Here is a 17,657-nt window from a genome sequence, read left to right on the forward strand (position 1 = left end):
CTGTGTGCATGCATGCAAGAGTCCAGGTCAATAATGGGTATATATCAACTGTGAATGTGTACATACTGTGTGCATGCATGTGAGAGTCGAGGTCAATAATGGCCCCTTCCTCTAATATAGTCTGTCACCTTAGTTTTTGAGGTGGGTTTTCTGGCTGAAACTGAGCTCATGATCTGGCTAGCCTGAAAGAGGCCCAGTGAGCTCCTGTCATGCACTCTTCTCTGCCTCCTCAGTGCTGGAGGTACAGTTGTACATACTTCTGTACCCGGATTTTGTATAGATTCTGGGGATTCAAATTCATGTCCTCATGCTTCCATAGGAGATACTTTACTAAACTATCCCCTAGCCCCAGATTACTTTGAGTCTTAAATATAACAAATTCTAATATCTCAAGATTCTGCCCATGAGTTACTGACTTTTATCCCCACCTACTGTTTCCCACTTTAAGAGAAATAGGAACTTCTGGTCTTATACTCAATTATCAATCCCAGGGCTACTCTCTCATTTTCATATATTCGACTTTTTTGTTGCTTACTGGCTTTTAAACATTTCAAATGTTTAAATCTCAGCAAATGCTACCCACCATTCTATCTCCTGTCTCCTCACAGGTTCTTGGTTTTATATATTCTTTCCCTCCTTGAGCACTTAGCACCTGACACTGAAGGTGGCTTTTGTGTCTATTGCTCCGTACTTGTGTTCCCTCCTCCAGCAGGATAGTCCCTTTCTGCAATCACTGGGCCATCTCAGCACTCATCACAACTGACTTAAGCACAACTTACACTCCTCTATGAAAACGTTTTCCTTCCGTCTCTGTCCTCTTGACTACTTCCATCAGCGTCATTTCATGTGCACCTGTTTCCTGTACCCTGGGGCGACTCTGGGATGCTAGGACCCTGCAGTCTTACCCTGAGGAATCAATCTCTCCTCCTCCAGTGACTTGCTGATTTGCCAGTCTGTGTCAATTCAGCCCTCATCTCTGCACAGGACTCACATTATCTACCTTGTTTAACATCTTTTTTAGAAACCACTAACTACATCTAAACCCCTAAAGCTAAAACCGAACCCTCAAAGTGTATTTAGACGCTCAATTCTGATGTTTCCTTTCATTCCTCTATTTCACTAAGGCACTGATTTATTTCATAGACTTCTGTAAAATTTATCTTCTACTTAGTGCTTAGAACGTTTTCCCCTATTAACCAATGCTGACCTCACCATTTAAACAGTGCCTCCCCCAGCGATTCTTTTGTGATTTTATACCTTCAGCCTGACCAGTACAATATTCCCTATTTTGTACCTTAGCTCTGACTAATTAGTCACTGTTCCAAATGACCCAACTTTATTGACTAAATTTTCTGCATGTAATTTGTTCTACTTAGACTCTGCCCACCATTTATTAGTTTCTTGTATTTGAGGCTCTTTCAGGTCTAACTACTTATGCAGCAATGTTGGATGCATCTGAATTCCATTTCCTTTCTTCATGTTCCATCAGGTCACTTTTTCCTGGTCACATTACTCAGTTTTCAATGCATATTTAGTTTTCTATGAGAAAAACCTAAGTTTTCTAAGAGCAAGACCCATGACATTAATCACTGTTTCCTACTCACAACATAAAATAATTTTATTTATATAAATGTGTGTGCCTTTTCTCACTTAGATGATACAGAACTTCCTGAACTTTCCACACTGACTAAGAACATATTGTAGCCATTCCTTAAACAGGAGAAATCCAATAGGATAGAACTGCACTTGCCTTTCTTCCCATGTCTACATTTAATACAGACCAAAGAAAATGCAGTGAGAGTTTTAGTATTAAACACATCTGAATAGTTAATATGTACAAAGGCAAAACATTCATGATAGAAACAAATCTTTTTCACCAATAGAAATATTTCAAAAGTCAAACATACATTGCCCAAGAAATTTTCTAGAAAAGTCCTGTGGTTAACAGTCCTTCAAGTCTCCGGTCACTAATTATTCTATGCAAAAGAAAACACATAAAACTAATGATGAGCTTTAGTGTTACTTCCAGAAAGGCAAAAACGAGTATGGACTGCCAAGAATAATGAGAAAAAGAACACAACACTGCAAGAAACATTTAAAAATCACATAAACATAACAAATATTGTTATAAATACAATTTTATAAAAATAATGATCTTGTTGATTAAAAAGGATGTTAAAAATAAAGAAGGAAAGTTATCAGTAAAGATGAATAAAATTTTAAGCAGAACAGGAAACAGTACTAACAGATTTTAAAATGGAAAAGGTGAAAGACAACTCTTCATATGATGCTAATTTTTAAATACCCCAAAAGGATTTTAAAATTAATTTGCAAAAGTAATATTTAAATATTCTCCATCTTCCTGTTTTAGGGTAATCTTATATTTGGCAGGGTAAAGAATAATATTAAAGTAAGATTGTGTTTGATTGTTAGGAAATACAATGGGTGAGAAGCTGCAAGGATAAAATACGGTTCTGTTGTAAAATGAATTAATGCAAATTACTTTTGAAAATCTGTAACATGAGATGAAGATGAAACAGAAGAAAAAATGAAACTATATTTTATTCTTTGTGAAACTTGTATACATATTTTAGGTAAGTTATAAGCTTAAAAATTCTCTATTAGGTATTTTTGTGACATGGCATTTGTTATGTTATTTTTTAGCCTTCTTGAGGATCACAAGTTATTCTTTCTAGTTTTTATTTACCTTTCATAATGGATATTCTACTTTGACATCCTTTAAGCATTTTGTCATTTCATGATAGATATTTAAAATTTTAATCATTATATGTTACATAGTCCTGAATTTTGCATGTTAAAATTATTTACCTAATTGAATTGGGGGTACACACAAAATCATTAGTGTATTTAAAACTTTTCAACATAATTGCTGCATTTAATTTTATTTTTTTTTCCCCGAGAGAGGGTTTCTCCATGTAACTTTGGCTGTCTTGGAACTCATCCTGTAGACCAGGTTAGCCTTGAACTCACAGAGATTCACTGCCTCTACTTCTTGAGTGCTAGGATTAAAGGCATTTGCCACCACTGCCTGGCGTGTTGAATGTTTCAATGAGACCTGATGCTATTGACTATGGTGAGACACTAATACTTCCCTCAACCCTCAAAGACTTCTCTAAAATATAAAATGTAAAAATGAACACAAACCGTAAAATATTCTTTCTAAATGTAACCTGGCATTCTCTCATGGTCTCCCATCTCTAGTATCTTGCACTGTCCAGCACCTACTAGAAAAACAAACGGAAATAGCTATGCTGGTAACTACTATGTTCATGTTTTCACTTCATTTACATTCAAAAGGGTAATAATCTCCCTGGGGTACCCATGTAAGGCACCTTCCTACAATTTAATTTGTTTGCATTCTAAATTTGACATGACCTTAACAGTGACTTGCTCAGCTACAAAGGAATTCTCTTTATATCTATACAAGTGAGCTCAATATCTGAAACACAGAAGTCCACTTAACATACTTGTTGATCACTGAGAAACTTTTAGTTACTGGTTTTTTTAATAAGCAGTCTTGCAGCAGGTTTTCAAAGCAATATCAAATGGAGTAACAGTTTAATAAGGAAGATTTACACCCTAGGATTAGTGTCACAGTCTTTAAATGAGTCTTAGCAGTTTTCTGCATATTGTCATCGTTAGTTTTGAGAAGGAAAAGCATGTATTAGCCTGTGGTAGTGAAGTTTTAGTTGTTACAGTCATCTATCAAATATATTCATGGGTATTTTTAGGAAGCTCTTCATGTCTCTTCTAATGTATTTGTTTGATACCGAGTGGCCAAGTGCACCACATCTAGCAGCACCTAATTTCAGGGCTTTCATACTAGGTGCCAAAAAATGAGATTGTTCAAATATTTTAGAAATAAATTAGACTCCAAGTAGCTCTTCCTTTTCTATCCACTAGCTTGTGTTTTATTCAAGGCACCTACAATGACACTTTAAGATTAAGGAGAGAAAAACTTACCTACTTGTGATTTTGTACAATTTGCCTTTTGTCCATTGTTGCAAGACTGTCGTTTATGTCTTTTAGGTGGCATTTCTGTGGTCTTCCATGGTGATCTTTTTCTTTTGTTTAATTTGCTAAGAGCCTCAGAATGATCAGGATTCTTTTCAAAATTAACCTGCTTACGTAACTGACTACTGTCAAGTTCATCAGTCAATCTATCACTTGCAGGACTAGTTGCTTTGGCATTTCCTCTTTCTTTATTTTGTGTTTTAAAGGAATTTTGCCTTGCTGAATGGGACCTTAAATTAAAACGCTTTGATTCTTCTTGCACCTGGATCTCACTGTCAACAGATTCAGGAGAATAAATGATTGTATTTAGCTTAAAAGTATTTCTGTGTTCAAGACAGTTGATCTTCCTCAAAAATATTCTACAGTCTTTTAAAGTTTTTGACTTCCAATTATTGGAAAACACATTTTCTAGTCTTTGTTTCTTTTCAGAACCAGTCTGGCCACACCCTGTTCCATTCTCCTTTGTTTCTGACTTAACTTTACTCTCTAAACTATCAGGTGTGGTGACATCATTAACTGCCACCCTCTCTTGAGGAAAGTTGACTCTGGTTTCCGGTGGCAAGGCCCACTGGCTACCCACTGTACTTTTCCCACTGAGTGATGTCATTGAATTTGTCTCCCTCTCTGTCTTAGTCAAAAATTGATTCTGGCAGAAAAATCTTAAGTTCCTTCTTTTTGAGTTCCAATCAATTGTTCTGTGGCTGTGAGGTTTTTCCTCTTTTCTCCACCTTTCACAGTGCAAACTCTTAAACTCAGTCCTTTTCAACCTAGCTAGTGTTAAATTTCTTCTCACATTTAAGAGTGGTGAGCCAACCATTTTATGTAGTATATGGAATTTCCCTGCTGACTTTGAAGGAGAGGAGACAGCAAATTTTTTAAAGTGCTTCCTGAAGGGGCTGGCATTAAACCCACAGCATTTCACCCCTAATTTAATGCCCTTGGTACTTATCACTTCCAAAGGGTTTCGAGCATTTGCTTTTCTAACTAAAGAAAGGGACTGTGTTTCTGTTGTTTGCATAAACCAGGTACAAAGTTCATTCAAATTATACTTTTTCTGAAAAAGCATTTTTACAGGTGAGGCTTCAAGTTCTACAAGACAAGTTTCCAGAGGGCTTGCTGCTTTAAAACCATGGCTTTCAGTGGAGCCTGCTCTATGAACGGAATTTTGAGCTTCATCTCTACTCACCTGCACCCAAGCATTTGTTATTTGTTCAAATCTATTATTCAATTCCTCTAACAATGAATCATTTGAAACAGAAGTAGTCCACCATCTGAGTAAAGGACTAGAAGAAATAACAGGGTCCAAGGATACTTCAGAAATGGGCATTAATTTTTTATCTTCCAAACATTTTTCTGCTTTCCTTGAACATCTAGATCCTGGGAATCCTTTGGAAGCTAGTTTAAAACTTGACTGCCTGTATTTCTTCTTTGGACTTTTGCTTTTCTGCAAATGGAGTTTACATGATTTATGACGCAAACCACTTTTGTAAGTAAGCGAGCCAGAAGATGCAAGTGAATGTAAGAAATGGAAAGGTTTTCTGGCCCTGATTGAATGTTTTGGAGGTATAGAAACAACATCACTATTTGATTCATTCTTAAATATGTCAACATCAGTGGGTCTGACCTTATCTAACTTACTACACTGTTGGTCAAGCTTTTCTTCTCGGCAAGTTTTCTCTAACATAGTCTCCTGTTCTAAAGGAGGTAAGCAGCTGCTAAGGCTTACTTCTCTTTCCTGAGGTGAAATTCTACTAACAGTCACGGATATACCAGAGATTTTCACTTTTGCAGGTCTCCCTGGCTTCCTAACAACTGACAAGGGCTTTTGATTTGGTCGAATAATGTTCTTGGAAGCCTGAGGAATCACAGACTTGGTCTTGATGGGTCTAACATATTCAAAGTCAGAATAAAAAACCCCACTTTTAGTTGTCAATCTTGACACAGCACTTAGACTTTCACCACAGTCAGTCTCATATTTTTTAGCATTTCTGAGGCCACTAGAGTTAACTGCAAAGTCAGAGATATCATTGTTCAATGAGATGTTGCTGATATTCATGCTTCCTTCAGAAACACATCTCTTAGTTCTTCTTGACCTTCCATAAACAACAGTGACAGTAATACTCTTTCTATAAAGACCTTCTTTCACTTCTGATAGACATTCTAGATTTTTCTTTCCAGCATTAAAAGACTCATTTTGGCCAACACTGACATCTGTTTGATCAGCTTTAGGTTTGGGTGGTCTTCCAATTGGTCGTTTAGTCTGTTTCACAACTTGGGGGCCAATTTTTTTAGGCCTCCCTGGCTTTCTTTTATATGGTAAGTCAACACCACCACTTGACTTTCCCTCAGGGTCTTCTTGTGGCTTATCACTGTTTAAACTGTCAGTAAACTCTGCAGATGATGGTGTGGCCTCTTGTACACAGTTAAATTTGTTTATTTTGCTTTGAAGGCAGTTAATATCATGATTAAAACTGTAATCTTCAAAGCTAATGCATGGTATGTCTTCCTTTACTTCTCTTTTTCTTCCACTTACTTGATGGGTTTTATGTTTGTGAGAAGAAACCTCAGCATTTGACTGTGATGTGCTGACTGAAGTTAAGGTATATTTGATTCCTTCACTGCTTTTAATCTCAGATAAAAACATGAGTTTGATAGGACTAGAATAGTTAGAAACAGAACTTTCAATTCCTTCACATTTTGTTGGCACACTTTCAACACTGGATGTCATGCCCCACCTCTCTAAAATGGGTGCTATTTTTGGATTATGAGGTCTCTTGTTCAAATCCATTACAGGCATATCGTAACTTCTTTTATTGCTAGATGGTATTACAGATTTTGATAAACCCTGACTTTTGCAAGCCATTTTACTTAAAGTACAGGTCAAATCTGTCCCACTTTGGTCTTTACCATCTGTTCCTATCAATTTCTTGGAGGCTTTAAATCCTTCAGATTGTGCTTGATTAGTCCAAGACCTCTGAGCCATATTTATTGTGTCTTCCAAACGCTCCACAACAACTTGTAAATTAGAATTCATTGCAATTTTGTTTAAGTCTCTATTTTGGAGACTTTCAGTTGGATCTTTGACTGGATCTTTGCTGTGAGCAGAGTCTGATACTCTTTTGCCCTCAGGGAATTTTTTGGAAACAGAATTGTTTGTTACATATATAGAATACCACCCTGGAGGCACAATATTTCGTTTAGTTCTGCTTAAAAGACAAGGAGCATCCGTTCTCAAAAGTGTTTGAGTATTTCCTAGTTTTGTATTTTTACTATTATTTTGTACAGTCAGTTTTTCAGCTGTACATTTCTCTGGTGATTTTCTTTGGCTCATTTTCTCAGATGAAGTTGCTTTAATGTTTTCTGAAAATTGATCAAAATCCTTGCTAGTTCCTAAGCTCTCAAGAGGTACCTGCAGTGATGGCGCTACATCATTTGGTGAAGAAACTGTTTCTGTATGATTTTCATCTTGAAAGCTCTTAGAATTTTTTAAAGGTTCTTGACAAGCCTGGAATTCTTTGTTCAGTGAAAGCATCTTATCATTGCATGACAATTTTCTTGGATTTTTTTCACTGTATCTTTTCCTCAAAAAGTTTTCATCAAGACTGGCAAGTTCTCTTTTTATCTGTAAAGACTGCCTTCTCATCACGGGTGAATCAGGAGAGTTGTGCATGGCAAATAAGGTCTGTTGACGCTTTCGAAATCTTGTTTGAATAATTTTATTTTCTACCTTCTTATCATGTTGACTCAGTAATTCCATAAAACTATAATCACTGGCTGTTGCACTGTGCAAGAGAGATGTTATTAAATTTCCTAATTTAAAATCATTATCTGAATCACAATCAGTGCTAGATAATTTTATGAGGTTTGATGTATCTGTGGTTTCTATTGATTTTAATTTTTCATTAATACGATCCATTAAATCTTGAAAAATTACAGCTGTTTCGCCCTTTTCATAATTTGAGGTATAACTACTGCTGGTATCCAAGAGCACAGAATCAAAGTTACTGGACTGCTTAGTTTTATTTATTTTGCTGTCTTGATCACATTTGTGAATGCTTATCTCGGCTGGTGTGAGAGATGGAGGCTGATTAATGCTTGACTCAAGTTTGTTATTTTCTAAGGTTGAAAGCTCTGAGACGATGTCTTTCCACTTTTCAAATCCTCCAGTCTCCACAGGTGATAATGGTGGGGGGGAGGGACTTCGAGATCTACAGGCATCTTTAAGACTGACTGAAAGATCACAAATTTCCCTTGACAAAAGAGGACTATGAAAGGCTGATTTTGTCGAGTTATTCTTTGCTAACTGTCCACAACAGCACCTGTGTGCATTATAACTGCTTTCAATACCACTATTCATTACTGTCTTAATGTGTTCAACAGTTACAGTTTGACAAGACAGACAATGTAATTCTTTAATACAGACTGGCAGAGGCATTAAACCAGGGCTTTGTCTCTCATTGTGTAAACACCCTCTTTCTGCCAGTCTATATTCACAGCTACAGAACAGACCATGGAAATCATCTTCGAATAGGGGTTTTTGAGATTCTGAAGACATAGTACATGATGAGTTACAACAGCAAATAGAAGCAGCATTCTGCTCTTGGACTAGAAATTTCAACATAGCCAAAACTTGTTGATGGTGATGTATGCACAAAGATTCCAAAACTTTGTTTAATGCTGATTTTCCTTTTTCCATTTTAGTAGCTTCCTCTGATTTTGCATCAACAGTTGAACTAAAAATAAAAATCAAACAAAAAATGAATTACAGCAAAGATAAGGAGTTATAATTCTTGACAGCGTTTGAATGACGTATTTTGATATTGCTGGACTCCTGACTCCTATAGACGGAACTGCAAGGACATCTTGGTTACTTATAGCAGAAACAGTATGAAGCACTGGTAAGTAATTTCCTATGACAAAGTACAGGAGTCAAAGTGAAGCCTTTGCAATACAAAGCTGGTGATTCCACGTTATTACACTAACACATTGGTAATATTAAGAATTTTGGATATATTAATAAACTTTTAGGAAAAGTGCTTCAGAAGGAATAATTTTTTTTGTAAAGTACGACACTTTGCCATATTTTATAATTATCATGTCCATGTTAGTGCAAATAAGGAAGGTAAGGAGTAAAATCTTACTTTTATTTAAAATACTTTGGTAGGTAGTAAAAAAGAAATGTAATATTAAGAGAGCTCTGCATAATCATGAAGAAAGTTATCAAATTTCTGAGATTAAGTTGCAGTCATTTTAACCTAGGAAGAATATAAAAGAAAAAGGAAGCTATTTAAAAATTAAATCTACTTTTAACTGATTTTTAAAAACTATGGAAAACATAGGAAAACTAAAGGTATTACTTACCTAATTATTAAATTTCAAATGCTGGAAAATGCCCCACCACAGAAACTAAACATATCTGACTTTAACTAAAACCCAGGATTGCTTATCAACAATATAGAAGCCTATATTTTTAATTCAATACCAGCAGCAAGAAGAATAAAATATATTAAAGGAATTCTGTTTCAGAAAAGTATCCATTTTAATGAAACATCACCAAACTCTGTGGGAACAGCCCTTCTCTCCTAACCCAATGTGCCTGTCATTTGTTCCTAGTCTGAAAAAAAATGTTACTTAGGGTTGTAATTGGGATAAGCTACTTACAACTGACTCAATTGAAGAATGTATTTTTTTTAAATAAACACTATGTTCGTGGTATTAAAAATTAAAGGGGTTTGTTTTAAAATAGCAGTGAAATCAATATTTTTATATTACTACCTGACACTGAAATAACTTTCTCTATAGCTATTACACAATAATTTACTGAGTTTTATACAATTATGTTGTTTGAGTACTAAAAAATACCGAAGCAAGTTCTGAGCATGTGATCAAAATTTCACTGAAAAAATTATCATATTTTACAAATGTTTTAGTGAGACTAGCAACATGTTCTGACATACAGAAGCAAACAAAGTGAAAATAAACCAAAGTAAGCAAAGACCTTAAAGTTCAGTGCTGCCTCTAAACAAAAGAAGATATATATTGGTCCCTTCTGTAAATATTTTTTAAATCTACTTTTATACTGCAGAGTGTACAATGATAAGAAATAACTCAAGATTCAATGTAAAAGTTTTAAAAAATGTAGAGCAACGGTAACACCAAATGATAGTTACCAAATATTAGAAAATTATATCCTTTTCCAGCAATTCAAATTTATAATTTCAGACAAGCAAAAGAAAAGTCAACACACCCTAAGTAGATTCAAACAGGTTCTGAAATAATGCTAAGGCTTGCTAAGCATACTTATTAAGTAGTCATAAGTGGAGTGCTTACAAACTTTTAGAGTATGTTTTATGTAATTACAATATATCCTTTTAGCAGTTCCTAAAATGCTGCTAATGAAATGACTTGTTCAGAAGCAGTGAGGAGATGGGAGAGTGTGTGCCGATTAGCATGTCCAAAGCCCAGGGTGCAATTCCCAATATAAAAATAAATAAGCCCTGTCAAAACATAAATGATCAAAAAGCAGCAAATGCTAAGTAATATAAAAACGTTATAATTTCAATTTGTTAATCTCATAAAATTATGAAAACCACTGGCGTCTATATGACTTTTCTGACCTTCCAAGGAAATCTTTATTTTAAAGGAAGAGTTTTCCTATTCAGTTTGCTAGTTTTTATACTGGAAGTTGAAAAATATCAGTGGTCACTGATACTCACTTAGCAATATGAACAAGAGATTAGTACAAATATATTCAGATATTAGATTTTATCTTATATATCCTGGTGGACAACTACATTAATAAATTACAGAATTTTAAAATAGTCTTATTTGGTTTCAAAGATTTTTTTCCCTCTGTTTTGTTCCACCTTAGAATCTCAAAGAAAAATGTAATGAGTGAACAGGCATATGTGTGAATCTCCAATCCAGAATTTATTTTCAAGTAATTATGTAAAATTCTTAAAATTGTGATTTTGAGACAGAGTATCAGAATGTAGCTTTGGCTGGTCTGGACCTCACTATGAACACTAAACTGGCCTAGAACTCACAGTGATCCACCAGTCTCTGGCTCCTAAATGCTGAGATTAAAGGCCATCTTAGTCTAACTGGTTTTCATGTTTTTTTTTTTTTCTAGGTTCAATTCTTTCTGATTCTTTCCTGTTCCTTATAAGTCCAAACATCTCATTTCTGTTACTCTGCCCCCTTTCTGTTAGAAATTTGTTGTGACAATTTGAGAGTCAATTTCTAATACAGTTAAAAAACAGAAACCAAAAACTCCTCACAGGGAATCAAAGAATTCAGTGTAGTCAAGTTTTACTTTTCTTTTCTTTTACTGAATGAGTAAATTAACCACACACCAACAGTGTTGTAAATTTAAGTGCAAAAGCATTGAAGTGCTTTACTACAAATTACAACCTAGAAACACGTTAACTGAACAATTAAAATTCATACAATCAGATTTAGATATATAACAACACAAAGTAGGAACAAAATTACAGTACATGTACAACACAAGACAGATACATGAATTCATTAGAAAATATTGTAATAAATAATTCATGAATTATAGTGCAATTGATTTATGCATAAATATAACTAATTGCCTAACAATCAGTTTATATTAACAAAATCTGTCAAAATCAAGGCAGCCACAGAGTTTTACTAAATTACTGCGACAATGAAAATACTGCAATTAAAAACAAACACAAGTATCTGCACTGTAAACAACTAAAAAAAATCAGTCTCACTAAAGTCAGTATACAGTTTAATATAAAATTGTCATCAGCTACCAGAAATGCTTTAAACAACTTTACTGAGCAGTAGTTTTCTAAAAACAGAGGCACTGTTTTTTTCTTTTCCTTCTTTTTTATTTTAAATATAAAATACTTGAGGAACATTCAAATAAGTAGAAAGCACATAAGGGTTGCTTTCATGTTCATTAAAAGTCAGCTGAAACTGTACTTTTCAGAATCTGTCAATTAAAGTAGTAACTGGTAACTAAATTTATAAAGTACTTTGAAAGTATAACATAAAGGATATCTTAATAGAATCAGTGGGGAGAGGGGAACCCATAAACTTCCCTGCCTTTCCTAGTTTGTATAATCAAAAAGTCAACTCAGTAATACAAACATTATGTTTCTTTTAAAAGTTATGGGTTGATCATTACCTATAAACTATCAAAAAATATTTAATTTACTATTTGACCAAAAATAAATAATACAAGTACGAAAATGCTGCAAATTAACTATAATATTACCTATAAAACTACTGATCACTGTGAAGTCAATAGCAAAATGATCCCTGATATATGAATCCTGTAAAGTTTTTGGTCAGGTCATCTTTTAAATGATATAAAAGTGTTCTGTAAGTTTCCCTTTACTATAAACTTCTCAATCAATTTATCAATGTAAATACAGTGTGAGGAATAAAAAAGGTCAATACAATATAAAGATTACATAATGCATTCGAGCTCCCAAAGTTTTGCAAGCAAAATTCTGTATAAAGAGGTCAAGAAAATTGTTTCTGAAGCATTTACTTTTTAAGTTTGTTTTTCAATGGGAATAGGGGGAAATATAATAAATAATCCATGTTCCGGTCCTCACAAAATATGGCTTAATTCTTTAAAAATAAAGATGACCCTGACAAATGCTGTTTTATAATCTATTATGTATATTTTCTTGGGGGAAGAAAAAGATGAGGAGGATTCATATCCTAGTATGCAGGTAACATTAACAGCTGAACATGTTCAATACAGATCTCAGAGACCAAGTAATTACCTGGTTATCTATTTTCTTATTTTTTAGTTTCTTTCAATATATGTAAGCAGTTTTAAAGTTTAGTAGCTGAACAATCACATATTCATGTGATTATTAAACACACACAAACACAAGTGTAAAACACAAGTATTTGAAAAGGTGCACTCATTTTTTAAATTCAGCTGTAAGAATTCCTTTTGGACTTAGAAAAAGTGGCTTAGGAAAATGACCAGAACCTGAATTCTAACAGAGAAAAGGGGCACTGCGGAGGATTCTCATCTATAAAGCAAATCTCCATTCTTTACATGGAGGTACATGCTTTTTACTACCAAAACTCATACTCCATAAACCCACATGAATACTCTGATCCATATTTTTAAAACTGTTTTATAAAAATTACTGGTCTCATATGAGTAGTAAAAGTTAAAATGCACTGCCCAGCTTCTAACTATCCAATTAGTAAAGAGTTTACATTACTGAATGTTCAAAACGGCTTCAGTGTTATATATTTGTAAATCTATTCAAGACCCTGAACAAACTGCAAATTTGGTTATTAGCAAAATGATAATGTATCACCCACCAAAATGAAATCTGTAATTCATTTTGATAAACTGAAAATGTTTTGAAATGTCACAGCAGCAAATATATTAAAGTTACACTGAGGTTTTTCAATAGGAGTGTGTCACAATCCTTAAAGTAGTCATAACATCAACTAACCAGCACATTTAACCAAAATGACCATTCTCAAGCTTGTTCTGTGCACATTATAAACATGCTCTAAGTTGCATTCCAACTTTCTTTTCTAACCTTACACATTAGCTTATTTTTCAAATGAAAAACAAAATTAAATTACTTTAATAATTAAATTTAAATTACTTTTTGTTTTTAGTAATCCATCTTATATTAAAGGGTTCTATAGCTGCTGGGGTTAACTATGTCAGTTTTTAAAATTTAAATTATATACTTATAACCCCAACTTCCTGCTAAATCAACAATTAAATGATAAATATTAAATTTTACTATACATATCCTTTAAGGTTTTCTCTTCTATCCTGGTGGATGTACTCCAGTGCATTTTGTATTTCATAGAATGCACTGCAGTATATTAATACTGTATCTATTAGTCACTCTTGGTGCAGAGAGAACTATTTTAACTTTGATGGGTTCTTTGACATACTCACAGTACTTGTAGTATGTTACACAAAAGTGTTCACAAACTATTAATATCATATTTCCATTATAAGATGGCTCAACTGAATGGCTAGAATGTTCTTTTACCAATAAAAATGTATCACTTGACAATTACTTGTTTTCCCACATTTTATGCTATTGACTACTAAAGAAAACCTGAATCTTTTTTCACCTATTTATACAAGGGTTAAATACAAACTATCAGAATTAATAAGCAACTCTATAATTCTGTCCACAGTGAAAACCCTGAATAAAACTTTTTCAAAAGGCATGTAAGTGGTTTTTGAACTGTAAAATTTCATGTCTCCTGTCAGAGTGAGCATTTGTAATTTCCATGTGTGTATATAGATACACACATACACACACACACACACACACACACACTCACACACACCTGTGCACACACACGCACACACACACAGACATTCTCTAACAGTAATCTACACAGGCTTGCTGCTGTTTCTGCAGCTGCCAGTCCCTGAATCTGTCATATATAACCCAGTGTCTGGTAATCGTAGTTTCTTCTTCGGAGGAGTCTTCAGTGTTCCAGATCTTTCCTTTACCTTGTATTCTAAAGTGCTGTGAGGTACCCCATAAATTCCTTGTGCTTTGGAAACACTCATTTTTCCACTCATTACCATTGCAATGGCCTCTTCCATTATTTCATGATCATACTGCCGATAGCGGCCACGTTTTTTCCTGGGCTGCTTATTATCTTTCCGGTCTAATCCATCTTCAGTGTTCTCAGAGGTTCCATCAATTGTTCCATTTTTAGAATTAAGACACAAAGGAGAGAGGTCCCCATGTAGAAAGTAAGAGTCAACACTTGAGTGAGTTACAGGCCCAGAACATTCTATTTTGTTCTGTTTAGGGAGTATATTTTTCAGTTTTTGGAGAGCTGATCCTTCAAGGACTGAAGAGGTTTTGGAAACTTGATACATGACATCCAGCAGACCAGAACCATCAGGCTGTGATTTTGAAACTGAATTTACTCGTAGCTGAGGAATTTTTAACTGCACAGGAGGATTTGAAGTTTCATATTGAAGGCTTTCATTTTTTTCTTTAAACTGAGTAACCATTTTCTGTAGAGTTAACTGATGGAGGTAACTGGAAGCTGTTGGGAATTTTAATTCTGAGGTTTCAAGTAGGTTGAGTTTACTTTTTTCTGTGCGCTCTGCTTGAGCTCTTGCCCACAAGGCTACCTTTTGCAGCACAGCACAAGTTTCTTTACTGTCTTTATATGAGTAACTATCATTGAAATCTCGAGTTTTGTTTTTAAAAGATGCAGGCTTCCCTGCTGGTAAGGCTTCTAAGTGGAGAAGTAAAGTTTTTTGAGGTATGCCATAAAGTATGCCTGCTTTATTTATGTCCAGTGCTCCAGACTGAATGTCTTTCAAAGCTTTTGAGAGCAAACCATCTGCAAACTCAGCACTTCTTTCCACATAGTCCTCTCTGTTTCTGTGTAGTCTCCTGGATGGATGGAATGAAACGATGGTAAACTGATGTATGAGAGACTCTCACACAGCTATGGAAGGGGAGGGTCCACTCCTTTATTTTACTCCTTGCTTAGGTAACATCACTGCTTATGACACGTTAGGTCTGTAGAATGTAGTAGTTACTCCATATCAAAGCAAACGCTACAGTCCTGGTAGGACAATGTGTCAATGATACGGTGGCCTCAATGGGCAGACCTTCCAAGAACATAAAATCCTAACTGAGTATTTGTAAAAATATTCTCATGATGTTGCTTTTCCTCTGAAAGCTGCTTGCAGAGCAACACTTATAATTTTTATTTACAATTAGAGTTCCATTATAAAAATACCCAAATCCTCAAGGAGTTTTTGTTAGTAGAAACGTGACGTTACCGCTAAACAAGTAATAAAAGAGTCAACCCGTTTAAAGGGAATTTGCAGCACCAAGAGAACTCCCAAACACACATCTCAGTTCCACAGACTCTTTCCTCTGCATAGAACTGAAAATTTCAACAAAGACGTATATGAATAATTCCATTTGAGAATGTTACTCTATTTCAAATGCAACTTTGTAATCTTCTAAAGCCTGTTACACCTGTGACTCCAGCTCTATTACAGCCTTAGTTGAAATAAATTTATCTCAGATTTAATTGGGACAAAAAAGATTTCTATGCAGTTAATGAGAAGATGCAAAAGTTACAAAAAAACCCCCAAAATCCAACAGAACAGCATTTCACTAGTAATTGTTTATTTAAATTAATTTAGTGACAGTTTTAAAGACATGAAAGGGCTTTTTTGTGGTGATTACTAGATAAATATTAAGTTGCTGCCACCACACTAAAGCAAAAACTGTAAATATATATGCTAGTTTTAGAATTAGTAACTACAGCACTTTTAGAAATAGTTCATTCTTTTAAAAATCTAAATATTAAAGTTACATATTTCCCTTTAAATTGCCTCCTGAGTATTTCAAGTTATCTCACTTGTCCTGCTTCTCAGTTTGTATCCCATGATTAAATTGATAGTTCATTTTAGTAACATGAATTAAAGTTTGGTGATTGTTCTGATAACTTTTCTTTAACAGAAAGAAAAAAGAAAGAGAAAGGACAAATGAAAGTATGAGAGAGACAAACTTATGAGTGACAAAAATTCTGAAGGGAAACTATGTCAGTCCTACTCAGCACAGTATTAAGTGTTTTCTGCAAGAAGGTATTTATATTGACATTGAATTATAATTCCTAGGTAATATTGCTTACCCAGCAACTGCATTTTCAGAAGAAGGATCACATATGGACGACTCTTCAGATTTTATGCTGGTTTTCTTTGTAGAGAGATCTAACACTCCATCCCCTATAATTATTGCAAGAGAAAAAACTTTATATTTTCAATAGAACACCAGCCCTTACATTTTCCTATCTTATTTTGCTGATGTATTAATGCTATAAATCAACACCTATCTGAACTAGTTTTAGGAATAGGACATGACTGGGAAGGTGCTACACAAGGAAAAAGGAGAGGAGAGCTGGTACTGCCAGGTGGTAAGGAGACAGTGGTAAGGAGACATGAACAAACGCATGATTTGCTTAAAATCAAATTTTGGTCACTTTCCCATGATTCTGCAGTGCTAAGTCAACTTGACAGTTCATCCATGATTATTTTCCCAAGGCTGGCACTTTGGGAAATCAAAAGCAATGCAAGGATGTGTTATGAATGAGAACTGAATAATTACTTATCTACTACTTTAAACTGCTAAAATGTTACAAGAGTTGAATCTGTGCGGACATTATACTAAGACTAGATAAGCTACACATAACAATATAGAAAAAACTAGGAAAGCCAATGGAAACAACTTTTCAGTATTTTTTTTATTAAAATATAGTTATTACAGATATAATAGTGAGTTTTCACAAATAAAAAACTTAAATGATTCAGAAATTGTTTAAGGACAAGGCCAGCACAGAATGCACGATTAACTTAAAATCCAATAAGAAATAAGGCCAAGAAGACACATCTTTCTTTTTCCTCAAAAACTGAAAAATTAAGCCTTTGGAAAGGAATCATGGAGGGGAAAAAATACCAGCTTAAAAGTATACCAAAACCCTAACAAGGTCAATCCTCATACTTAATTGTCTGGGGACATATAAAGATGAATGGATAAAACACCTTATTCATAGCCTCCTCTGGAGAAATAATCATGTACTGAGTG

General features: G+C 34.4%; 1 protein-coding gene across 8 annotated transcripts in view; it reads right to left on the bottom strand.

Moving 5' to 3' along the window:
* Positions 1-17,657, bottom strand: part of Lcorl (ligand dependent nuclear receptor corepressor like) — a 161,165-nt gene that overhangs the window by 17,995 nt on the left and 125,513 nt on the right. For 5 of the 8 annotated variants that reach the window (XM_026788652.1, XM_026788651.1, XM_026788654.1 and 2 more), the window contains 2 exons: positions 16,708-16,801; positions 2,934-8,768 (listed from right to left, as the gene is read on the bottom strand). In XM_026788652.1, the coding sequence (XP_026644453.1) occupies positions 3,965-8,768; positions 16,708-16,801 (4,898 nt within the window). In that variant the 3' untranslated portion in view covers positions 2,934-3,964. Of the gene's footprint in view, positions 1-2,933; positions 8,769-11,350; positions 15,450-16,707; positions 16,802-17,657 lie in introns of those variants that run through there. The other 3 variants (XM_005366000.2, XM_005366002.3, XM_026788656.1) reach the window with 3 other exon arrangements.

The sequence above is a fragment of the Microtus ochrogaster genome, unplaced genomic scaffold (assembly GCF_000317375.1).
Source record: "Microtus ochrogaster isolate Prairie Vole_2 unplaced genomic scaffold, MicOch1.0 UNK5, whole genome shotgun sequence".
In the NCBI taxonomy this organism is placed as follows: Eukaryota; Metazoa; Chordata; class Mammalia; order Rodentia; family Cricetidae; genus Microtus; species Microtus ochrogaster.